Source organism: Gouania willdenowi, chromosome 13, assembly GCF_900634775.1.
Source record: "Gouania willdenowi chromosome 13, fGouWil2.1, whole genome shotgun sequence".
Classification (NCBI taxonomy): Eukaryota; Metazoa; Chordata; class Actinopteri; order Blenniiformes; family Gobiesocidae; genus Gouania; species Gouania willdenowi.
In genome coordinates, this window is record NC_041056.1 from 24,415,884 (window position 1) to 24,428,488 (window position 12,605).

The window sequence follows — 12,605 nt, forward strand, 5'->3', positions numbered from 1 at the left end:
TAGCTTTTGATTAGATTTTTTATTGCAATGAACTTTGAGTAACTTTTTACACTTCAATCTCCCTTCCATGTAAATATGTGAATAAATATTTTAAATCTGTGTAAAAGTCTCTTCTTAGAGCATGTGTCAAACTCAAGGCCCGGGGGCCAAATCCGGCCCTTTAGAGCATCCAGTAAAAAATGACAGAAAACCTGTATCGGTGTGTAAATTAACAACTAATTCATTTGTAGATATCTCAGTCTCACCAAATACACAAATTCAATGAAACTCCACAATATTTGCAGGACTCGCACCTTTCCAATGCGTATATCACATGATGGCAGTCATTTTTAATCTCAAATTGTTGGAAGAACTGTCAATTTTTCTATAATCCTACAATTTTTTTCCCTCAAATTATTATACAATATTACATAATTTGACATAAAATCAAGGTTATGCAAAGTGAAGATCCTGTAGCGACTGATATCACTTATTGCTTGGATATTGCCGGTGCCTTACATACATTATATATATATATATATCATTTAGAGGTGGAAGTGCAAACTAGAGCAGAGATGCATGAGATCAAACTGCTCCATGTTTGGCCCCTGAGCTAAAATGAGTGACAGTAATGCTTTAGGCTTTTGTTGTCATTTAGATGAGATCGCTCAAACGCAAAGTGTGTTTCAACTGTTTCTACTTTTTAGATAAACGTCCCAGTTGACTTTGCAGTTGTGCTTCAGAAAAGAATGAAGGAGCTGTGAGTGTTTTGACAGCACAGCACTCAGTCAGCACACTGACAGCAGTGGGTCATTGTTTGGAGCTGTTGAAACCTCAAAGGAAAGCTTTAAATCCACCTGTGTGAAGTGAAGGAGTGGCTGCTCGTAGAAAGTCACTATTTGATGCTTTGCGTTCATACAGCAGGTGTGACTTTCCTCTCAGGCTCAGACACTGATGGTGGGATTGGATTTAAGACCCTGTTTGTTATTCACTAATGAATACCAACACGGTAAGTGTCATATAAATGTTATTCAGTCAAAGATCTTATGATGGGTTTTGAATTTGTAATATTGTGGAAATAAGCTTTATTTTTGTCCCATTTGCTTTTAACAAATGTATCAGGACTCTAAGGTTGACATGAAGAAGCCTCGTAAGCCCAGTCGTGTGGATGATGCAGCTCAATATGTTCACCAAGTGGCCCTGAACCCCAAACCTGAGGTCAGAGACCCCCACCACAAAGGCAAAGGTAAGCCTCGCTGCTGTATTACCGTAAATCACTGACTGATGTTCTTTTTTATTTTATTTTACAAACTCTGGATGTTTTTGTCATCAAAGAGTGGATGGCTGGCAGGTGTTTGGTGATTTTCTAAAAATGTAAAACAATCAGTAATGCAATTATTAACAAACAAAAATATTTTAAAATGTTTTGTTTTAAAACAACCTTCATGGAAAGAGCTATGAAGATAGATTTCTTTATTATTAAACCAAAAAAGTTGCTTTAACTAAAAAAATAAATAAAAATTCCATCAAAAAAACTACATTTTAATTTAAAACTTTTTGCAATCAAAGAAATGCTAAAATGAAATTGAAACCCCCAAAATGTAATTGAACACTTTTCTTGGATTTCGTTTTGTTTTTTAGTTAAAATATTATTTTCGATTGAAGTGATTTGTTAAGGAGGATTTAAACAAACAAATGTCTTACCCATAATATGGCCCAAATAGAATAATTGACTTCTAACAAAAATGTATTTTGAATAAAAGAATAAAAATATAAGAATTAAAAAAATTAAAAGATTTTTTTTTTTCATTAAAATTTTGTTTGTTTTTGTATTTTAATTTGAAATATTTTTTGTTAAAGAAACCTTTAAAAAAATAAAAAAATAAATAAACTAAAAATCTACCTTCACAGAGGGCATCTATTGATGAAACTCTGACATTTCATGTTTAGACTTAATAATGTTTAGTTTGCTGTTCTGTTCCCAGATGTGAAGCAGAGGTGCATTAAGTTCACTTTTGCAGCTGTGATCTCCCTGCTGCTCCTCCTCCTATTGGTCGGAATCCTCCTGGCTTATTACTGTGAGTGTTCCAGTGTGACAGTTCCACGTCCACACAAGCTTTTTTTTAAATTTCTATTTCTTTCTTCCAGTTTCCTCCTCCTGTGTGCACGGCCTCCAGTGTGGAGATGGGAGCTGTGTGTGGGACTCCCAGTGGTGTGATGGTGTGATGGACTGCCCTGCAGGCCAGGATGAAGATAACTGTGGTACGCAGCATTAACTAGAACAATATCAGAGGTTTATCATCCTTTACTTGTGCAAAAAGTCACACGTTACACTGTTGAGGGTTTGCTGGCATGCTTTAGTTTAGTTCACAGCGTAGACCAGGGTTTTTAATCATTGGGGTCGTGTACTCATTTGAGGTCGCCTGGAATTCAAATGGTAATAATTAAAGTAAAAAATTACTTGATTTTAATTTTATTGTATCATTTTTATTTTTTTAATCTGTTTTTCCACAAATAAAAAAAAAAACCCAATACAAAATATTATATAAATATATGTTTTTTCAAATTAAAACACCACACACAATATCAAACAATGGTATTCTATACTTTCCCTTTCTCAAATATAAATCTACTTGAAATAAAATCCAGAATAAAAAATTTGTTGTGCACTGATAGGCTACTCTGTGTTTTAAAACACTCCTTAAAACACACATCTTTAAACTTGCTTTTCCTTAATTTTTATTTTACTTTCATTGTTATCTATTTATTTTTATTTTTTCTGTATTTTGTAAAGCAATTTTGAGTTCCCAAAAAAGCTCTATATAAAATTGATGTTTATTATTGTTATTATTATTTGATACACTGTATAACAAATATGATTTAAAAAAAAAAAAAAATATATATATATATATATATATCAATTTTGGGGTTCCCAGAAATGTGTGATAGAAAAAAGGTTGGGAACCACTGCCATAGACAGTGTGTCAGTTTTATCATTTAAACAAAAATAAATATTTTATGTGTTGTTTCCCACTTTTATGATTTAAACAGGAAAAATATAATTTACTATGATTTTAAAAACTGATTTAGTCATTCACATACATTTTTTTTTCAATCAAAATGAATTCCTTAAAAAAAAAAAAAAAAAAAAAAAAAAAAAAAAAAGAAAGAAAGAGAATCAGAATGTGCCCACGAGATTCCACTGTATATTTTTAAAGTGTTCCCCTCATGCAGCCATTACTTTACCTCCTCTCATGCTTTACAATACTAAGTCACTCTAGGATGGTTTATTTTTATTTTGTAGTTTATTGGTCCCACTATGAACACTAGTCATAGTATTTCTATTGTCATCACTAATATTTCAATGGGAATAAATATTATTGTTGAGTGAGATATTTTTTAAATTTCTTGCAAATTTAAGACTTCTTTCCTCCCTCTGGCACAATGGAAATCTTGTGTGTGTGTGTGTGTGTGTGCGTGTGTGTGTGTGTGTGTGTGTGTGTGTGTGTTGCATGAAGCTGATAGTAGGTTGTTTTTGTGCTGTTTTTTGCTTAAGTGAGGCTCCACGGCTCCAGCTTCCTCCTCCAGATCTACTCGACTCAGGTTAAAGGCTGGAGGAAGGTTTGCTCTCAGGGCTGGACGGACACACAGGGAGCAGCAGGCTGTCACACCATCGGATACAGTAGGTAATACACTCTGCTGTTTCACACTCACTCAACACTGACGTGGGACGGATGCTTTTTGTCTCAATGTTTTTTTTAAATTTTTTTATTTGTTGCGTTTATAGGGGCACGTATTTCAAATCGGGTCGAGAGAGGAAGGAGTCAGACAGTGGCTTTTTGATGGTGAAGTCTGACTTTAACCCAAAGGTTTCCATACTGAAACAACTTGTTCTCAGGTGAGTGAGCTACACTTTAGCAAACACCTGCTGATAAGCGTTGACTGTGCATTTCTGTTTACACAAGTCTTGTATTTGGGATCTGCAGAGATACATGTCCTAACAACAGTGTGGTGACCTTGCGGTGTACGGGTATGTGATCATCTTACACATTGCAGCTCGACTAACCAGGGAGGGCAATTTATTTCTGTTGATCTTGAGGAGACAATATCATCATTTTGGAACAGCTCTTTCACAGTGAAAGTGACGTAGAGGACAACGTGTCTGAGACAGAGGACTTTATAATTAATAACCCTAAATATGTTACAAAAAAAATAGATACAAATAAGTAAATAAATGTGTTCATGAGAGGAAAGGGGGTTCCCAACATCAATCAATACGGTTCATTCTGTGAGAGTCATGAATGTGCACGTCTAATTAGAAAAGATTATAGAGATACACTAACTCTAACACTGAAAGTTTGACCTGATGGTGGCGCTACAGGAAAAAGTCATACCATCACCACAACCAATAGGGTTCATACTCTTGCGATCATTAATGTCATTAAATTTCAGAAGTTTTAGATGAAAACTATTCAAGATAAATGAATTCTAATTTAAATGTTTGGCCTGATGGTGGCGCTAGAGAACAGGTCAAGGTTTCATTATTAAGGGTTATTTATGTGTTCAACAAATAAACAAAGTGCCACATTGACCCCGAGGGTAAAATGTGTTTGAGGATAATAGGAGGCAGGGTTGGGGTCAATTATATTATATTTATTTTGTAATTGTAATTGTCATAGAAATGTATTTTAGCATTTAAAAACATGTTACCCAGGGGTATACTGACACAAGAAGGGTCGGACGCCCGCATCAAAAATATTAAAAACCTACATTTTCATTGATTATGAAGCCTAACAAAGTAATTAATAGATCGATATTTGTTTTTAGTGTATTTTACATGTGATTTATGAGCCGTTATCATAAGAGATGCTAACAGAAAGCTAACACACAAGAGGAAGGTTCACTTTTATTAGGTCATTTATTTGTGATTAATCGTAATTGAACTTTAGTAATTGGAAATGTAATTGCAATTGACTTTCTGAGAATGAGAAAATAATTGTAAATTCATCGTAAATGAAAAAAAAAAAAAAATGCTGGACACTGTAATCATAATTGAATATGGGTAATTGAAAATGTAACGGTAATTGTAACTGAAAAATGTAATTGACCCCAACCCTTATAGGAGGGTTAATAACTATGTCAAACCTGCTTATTTAAATGTTATAAAGCTGCAGTAGTTAAACACATTATAACCCCTGGAACTAAACATCTAACAACCCTGGAACAAACTGTCACTTTAATGTACATATACGTATACTATTTATTATTATTATTATTATTATTATTATTATTATTATTATTATTATTATCCTATATAGTTTTGCACATATTAGTCTTTAACTACTATTTATATTTTTTTTCTTGTTGATTGTTATTATTTAATGTTTACATTGTTAGAGAGAGCACAGTTCACCAAGTCAATTTCCTCGTGTGTGTAACATACATTACGTGGCCAATAAAGTTGATTCTGACTCTGACATTACTCACTTTCAGACTGTGGGAATGTCGTAAACTCTACGAGAGCGTCTGAAGCCACCGTAGCATCGTGGCCCTGGCAGGTCAGCCTCCAGGTTTCAGGTTCTCATCGTTGTGGAGGAGCCATCGTCTCTCCTCACTGGATAGTTACAGCAGCACACTGCGTGACCAGGTGAGTCTTCTTCTATCTCAGTCCATCAGCACAGCGCACGTGACCGTGTGGCTGCTTCTGTGTGTGGGCCGCAGAGTGTCTGATCCTGGCGCGTGGGCAGTGTATGCTGGGATAGTGGATTCACTGGGTTCCCTGTTTAACCCCGCTCACCCTGTGAGTCGCATCATCACACACGAGGGATACAGCAGTAGGACTGCCAGGAATGATATCGCTCTCATGAGGCTGACAAACCCTCTGCACTTCACAGGTGAGCTGACAAATCAAGTCACTCAGATTCTTGCTATAAAAATTTGTTTATGACTCAAATGTTCAACAAGTACCAAGAAAACCTACACACACAAGAGACCTGCCATCGCCAGAATACAAGCAACGACCCATGGGTTCAACCTCATTTAAAATATGATATACTGTGTATATATATATATGTAATTCTTTATTTTTCTGTATTTTTGATTGAGCAATCGCACAGTTTACAACGTGTGGCATACAACACAATGTGACAGATAAAATAATAAAGTAAATAGATGTCTGTGGTCTTTATGAGAGAATAAAATAAATAAATAAATAAATAAATAAATAAATAAATAAATAAATAAATAAATAAAAATAAACCTAAATATTTCTTCCTTTGAGGTTCAATTCACCATCTTTTCTATGTAGGTTCCAAAAAGAATACAATAAATAAAATAAAGTATACATAGTTTTATACCATACCATACCAACTTTTTTTATAAAGCACTTTAAAAACTTTACCGTACAGTACACAAATCATCAAACTGTCAGGTAAATACAACAAATACAGCCATAAATAAAACAAAGACAATTTTAGTTATGAAAACAACAGGAAAATTGAAACCACATCTCACTTAGTGACTAAAAGCCTGTGACAACATACAGTACATACCCACATATAACACATACACATTTACATTTACAATGGTTATACAACTTAACACAATTACAAATTAAAACTTAGATTAACTTACAGAAACCAGTTACCTGAGCATCTTTTTTCTGCTTATTTGTCACTAGAACCTTTTATTTTCATACTCAGAGGTTCAAAAATATGCGATTCTTCCCTTATCACGATAACAGTAACTATATATAAAAACAAGGAAAGTCTGCTGAAGTGAGTGTGGTGTGCGTGGGTTCAACCTTATTTAAAGACGCTATATATATATATATATTTTTTTTTTTCATTGTGTCACCGTATTTGCAAAAGTTGTTTACAGTCGGCACTGTCTTCATTTCATTTACATAAATAAATAGAATTTACAATTTGTCTGTAAAATCATGTTGTGGTGGTGACCTAGATGTAAATATGATTAGTAAGGGAAGAAAAAGAAAGACTAAATATTTTTAGGAATGCTGGTGTTTTCCTAAACATAACAACCCTGGATCAATCTGTCACTGAGAATGTTCATGTACATACTATTTAATTTAAATGTTCACCTGCACTACTCATCAATGCACTACTGCACTATCATATTATTATTATTATTATTATTATTATTATTATTATTATTATTATTATTATTATTATTTTATCTTGTTATTTTTTATCTTGTTATTTTATTTAGTTTTGCACATATTAGTCTAACTACTGTTTATATTTATGTTTATATATATACTGTATATATGTATTTTTTTTTCCCAGTTGATTGTTATTATTTAATGTTTACACTATTAGATAGAGCACAGTTCACCAAGTCAAATTCCTCGTGTGTATAACACACATTACATGGCCATATATATATATATATATATCGTTATATATATATATATATATATACATATATATATATATATATATGTATATATATATAAAACCCCCCAAAACAAAGGTTTAACACATTTTAAGAGGAAACTACTCTTTTTAAGACAAACCTCTTCTTTTCTTCTGCAGCCTCTGGTGGTGTGGGACCTGTTTGTTTACCAAATATGGACATAAACCTCACAGGTTCTCAGCAGTATTGGATCACACGATTTGGTGTAAATGAAAGTGTAAATGAAGGTGAGGCAGCTTGTGTTTTATTGTTGATATAACACAGTGCATTCTGAGCATCAGCTGATGTGTACAGTATATGTCCCGATATTACCACTAGGTGGCATCACAGCTCTATCTTCACTGGTTTGTGCATTGTAAATGAATCTAGTGTTGTTCTGCACTGATGGAGGTCGATGTGTCTTTATTATCCAATCATAAACATGTTCAATTATAGAAAGAAAGTGTTCAAATGCAATTATTTGGGTCTCAAATATTATTTTGCATTTGAACACTTTTTTTCCTCAAATGAAAATATTTATATTTGATTGAAAATCTTTTTTTTTTTTTTTTTGAGTTAAGAGATTTTTTTCATTTTAGTGATTTTTTTTTTCAACTTAATTTTTTTGTTTTTTTAATTGAATAATAAAGACACAAATCTTCTCTTTAAAGCTCTAAAACATAGAATGTTTTATTGTTTTTTTTAATAAAATACTTACTTACTTAAAATACTTGTTTTAGGGGTCAATGCTTTTGCTACTTCTCAGAACAGCATGAAAAGCACAGTTAGATAAACAAGCCACACTACAGAACTCACTCACACATGCTGTCCCTAATAGGAGAAGAAGCCAAAAGTGACACATGTTGTTTAGCTGATTATTAATAAATGTGCATCAGAAAATTTAACCCAGAATTGACTTTATTGAGTTAAAAAACATCATGATTTATGTCTTAAAATGCCATTTTGAGAAAAAAATATTGAGATATGAATATAAACTTTTTTTTTTCTGAATGAATGTAATGAAATTTGCTTGTGAGTTGAGATAAATTTGTTAAACTGTGTGCGTGTGTCTCACTCACATCAGGCTCCGGCTCCCTCCACCTGATGGAGGCTCAGGTCTCCCTCACACACAGTGCAGAGTGCAACAGCTCCAACGCTTATAAAGGCAAGATCTCCCAGGACATGTTCTGTGCAACAGAGTTCCATCCAGGAGCAGGATCCAGCATGTGTCACGTAAGGCAACATTAAAGTCCCTACCCGTGTAAGGAAGTGTCAAACTTAAGGCTCGGGGGCTAAATTCGGCCCTTTGGAGTATCCAATGTGGTTCGCCCGAGAAAGTAAATACGACAGAGAAAACATGAATCATCATTGTGAAAATGACCAACTCATTCAGTTGTAGCTATTTCAGCCTCTCCAAAGTTATAAATTCTTGCAATATTCCGATGCTTATAATCACATGAATCCAGTCATTGTTTTTTTTTTAAAAAATACTTTATTGCATTAATTAACAAGCAAAATGTCAATTTGACAGACAACTGTCATCAAAAGTACACTGCATTTTTTGTGTGTGTGTATATATATATATATATATATATATATAATACAAAACAGACAAAAACAAAAATAAATAAATTGGGGATAAATGAAAAGTGTAGGTGCCTTTTTGTCACACATCCTGTGATGAAATGATGTAATTATGAAGTCTACTTAGTTTATTTTCAGAGTAAATTTTATTCATGTTTTGCAAGTTATCTCTAATTGTTAATGTTGTTTTTTCATCATCTAAAGTTTGCTCTACCGTTCTCAACCAAAGATTTATTTTGGGTTACATTTGTTGTTTCCATGTCCTTTTTCAGTCATTGTTAATCACAAATTGTCCAAAGAACAGTTTTTCTAAAATCCTGCGAATTCTCACAAACAATCGCACAAAATTCCTCTAAATTACACAAAAACTGCTCACAAAATCAAAGAAATTGGAAGCAAAGACACATGGCAAAGGACTGATGGTTTGTCATTTATTACTTGGACATTTGTCAATATGGCTTTTTTTTTTTTTCCCGTCGCCCAAAATTTGTGGACAACTTGAGGCCAAACTTGGCCCCTGAACCCCTGCTTTAAATGATCAAAAACCATTTTAAAAGTGGATGTTTCACTTGATTAGCATGACGTCGTCCCATGTGACTTCCACCACTCTGATCACTTCACATATAGTTATGGAACACGCTGAATGGGTTGCTGAGAACAATGCACTCACAGTTTGAATCGAGGTTTACAAAAGGTTTCTTTTTAGTCAGGAATTCAAAGCATTTTCAGGCTTTTACAGCATTTTGTAGGTTTGTGGGAAAGTTGAGCAATATTTACACTATTTTGCTTTTATTTCGGCGGCTTTAAAAAAAGGCCTTTTATGAACTAGAATAAACTATTTCTACAGTTGAGTCAACAACCACTTGATAAGACATGGAAAAAGCAGCTGACCTCATAACATTTTAGTTCATCATCTTTGTAACCTTTTAACAACCTTTAAAGAAATGACTGTAATTTTAACAATCAATATATAGTATCTTTGATCCGTTTGACTTTGTACTGGTCTCTGTCCCAGGCTGATGGTGGCAGTCCTCTGGTGACCCAGTCAGACAAAGTGTGGTGGCTCATTGGTGACAGTGTGTGGGGGCAAAACTGTGGTGGGCAGAACAAACCAGGTGTTTACAACAACGTCACACATTCACTGAGATGGATCTACCACCAGATGAAGGTAAAAATGTCCATATGACTAGACGAAAAATGCTGACTTTACCTCACAATTGGGCTTTTGTTGTGTAAATTATTACACTGTGCATTAATTCATCTTCTTGACGGACTAGATGTTTAAATATATACTGCTTGAAGATATTATCTGTAAGTCTGTGTGGTAATTGAGGAACCAACTCGTAAGAAAGACCCTCATTTTTGTTTACAGAAAGCACTATTGGAGATACTTATTTGTTTACATTGGTATGTTGACACTTATTTACAGAAATGTTGCACTAAAATAGTGTCACTGTTCATAGGACACTTTTTTAATGTATTGTCTTTCAGAGATATAAAATAAAAATTGTATTTTTTCACTTAATCTGTTTTTTTTTCTCATGTCAGATTATCGTAGATTGATTTCTGACTAATATATCGATAATAGCAGTATTGTCATATCGTGAGATAATCGTTATCGTGAGCTTTGTATCATGTATCGTATCGTGAAGTACCCAAAGGTTCCCACCCCTATTCATAAATTAAGACGGTATTTATTCAAATACCTTCGTCATTGTGTGTGTTCTTTATTTAACTATGAAATGTCAACAAAGTATGATGTTCTTGCACATTGTCACATGGTGCGTGTTCAAGGAAACGTTTGAATACGGTACACTCCTGTGAACAAAAACTAAATCTACAATATTTGATCCTATTACAGAAGCATCAAGATGGCTGATTGATGGAAAAAAAGATGATGAAACAGCAGAATCATTGCCTCGTGACATCTGTATTTTCTTATTTTTAATAACCGCAGACTTTACATTTTTTTGACAACAGTGGGCGTGAATTTTAAAATGGATGGACAAATATCAGAATCAGAATCTTTCTTTGCCATTGCACATGTCATAGAGCAACAGAACAACAAAATTTCATTTTAGTTTCATCCCGTCCAAGAAAATATGAAAAGACAATCACATAAAACACATATAACATGGGAGGACAGGAGCGGGAGAACTGCGGGTCGCCACAGGGGCGGCGCCCCGTATTTTAGATGAAAAAAAATAGGAGAACAACAGGAGAGGTAAGGGATAAAAGGCAGGATTTAAACTGTGTTCCCTATTGGGGAGGACAGTGTAAAAAACCTAGTCAGCGTACATGCACCAAAACAAAACAATCTGAATAATCTGAGTTATTCATGATGTGATCAGATCCATTTTTACAGCCTGATCACATTACCTCATATTTTCATGTGTGTATTGGGTGGATTTCAGGGTGTATCATCATACCCTGAGACAGACATGGGCAATTGGCGGCCACATTTTTGTGCGGCCCTCAAAAGAAAATGTGCAAAAATAACAGTAAAAGATACAAAATGAGAACAAAGACACAAAAAACAACAGAAATATTAAAAAAATGATTAGAATATAATTCTTTTTAATTCAAAATACACAAATGGCTCCAAAATGACAACAAAAGCGGAAAGAACCACATAAGTACAGAAAATTACAGAATTATATATTTATGTATTTTTTCATATTAATGCTCAGATTGGTGATTATTCTAAATGCTGTCTTGAATATTGACCATGTGGCCCTCGGATCAGATGATCACATTTTTGTGGCCCCGCTGTGATCATGGTTGCCCATCTCTTCCCTAAGACAAAAGATTGTTAGAGTTACTGGTTTCCAGTCACACTTTCACCTAATGGTCTCCATCACTAGCTCCACAAAGCATTCTGGTCAGGAATTGTTGTCGCCAACCCCAGTTTCTATTCTGCTAACTGGACAGATGATAAGCTGTTCCCGTAAACCGTCAGGCTGCACGTGTACATTGTCATTTTTAAATGCTTTAAATCATTAGATTCTGTTTGAGTCAAAAGAAAGCATGACAAACTGTAGCTTTTTCTTTAATTCTGCATTATAACCACTAGTGTTTAAAGTGTGATATCACTTTTTTTGTCAAACTATCACAGCACAAGGTAGGTATCATGATTTTTTAATGCTGTTTAGTTTCTATTTAGCAACCCTAAATTAGCAGTTTTTGGGTATGTCAATGCGCCAAAGTGTTGTGTTATTGTGTGAATACACTAAAATAAAATGATTTTTTCAAATGTAATATGAGTCGATTCAATATACTAATTGTTAATGCTCATTTATTACATCATATTTTTATGCTGACCGGTGCAGACTATTTTTTTTGTAGTAGATTCCTTCTTCAGCAACTCCAAACTTCATTATCAAGTGAACAAACAGTCAAAATGAAACGGGGAGTTTGCTACTTTTAGCGTACATGTTGTGTGTAAACAGACCCTCCGATTGGGATTGGAGGTTCTTGAACATAATTTTCACACAGCTGTTAAGACGCGCTTAAAAATCAGGCTTGATGAATCGAATGCAGTGTTAACCGGCGTCGTCGCGCATGACACGCAGAATAAATCCCCAGAAGGTAGCGTAATAATGGCGTGTTCACACCAAACATGTCCAAAG

At 34.1% G+C, this 12,605-nt stretch overlaps 1 protein-coding gene across 1 annotated transcript; it reads left to right on the plus strand.

The window, feature by feature from the left end:
* The first annotated feature begins 973 nt into the window (after positions 1-973).
* LOC114474656 (transmembrane protease serine 2-like) lies at positions 974-10,162 on the plus strand. The gene is made up of 11 exons (XM_028465087.1): positions 974-988; positions 1,102-1,225; positions 1,965-2,057; positions 2,128-2,241; positions 3,536-3,665; positions 3,767-3,877; positions 3,966-4,009; positions 5,473-5,626; positions 5,701-5,873; positions 8,477-8,625; positions 9,992-10,162. The coding sequence occupies exons 1-11, from the start codon at positions 974-976 to the stop codon at positions 10,160-10,162; spliced, it is 1,278 nt and encodes a 425-aa protein (XP_028320888.1).
* Positions 10,163-12,605: the final 2,443 nt, after the last annotated feature.

Coding starts and splice junctions, on each gene's coding strand:
- LOC114474656 (XM_028465087.1), top strand. Junction 1,226..1,964: donor CCCCCACCACAAAGGCAAAG/GTAAGCCTCGCT, acceptor TTCTGTTCCCAG/ATGTGAAGCAGAGGTGCATT. Junction 2,242..3,535: donor CCAGGATGAAGATAACTGTG/GTACGCAGCATT, acceptor TTTTTGCTTAAG/TGAGGCTCCACGGCTCCAGC.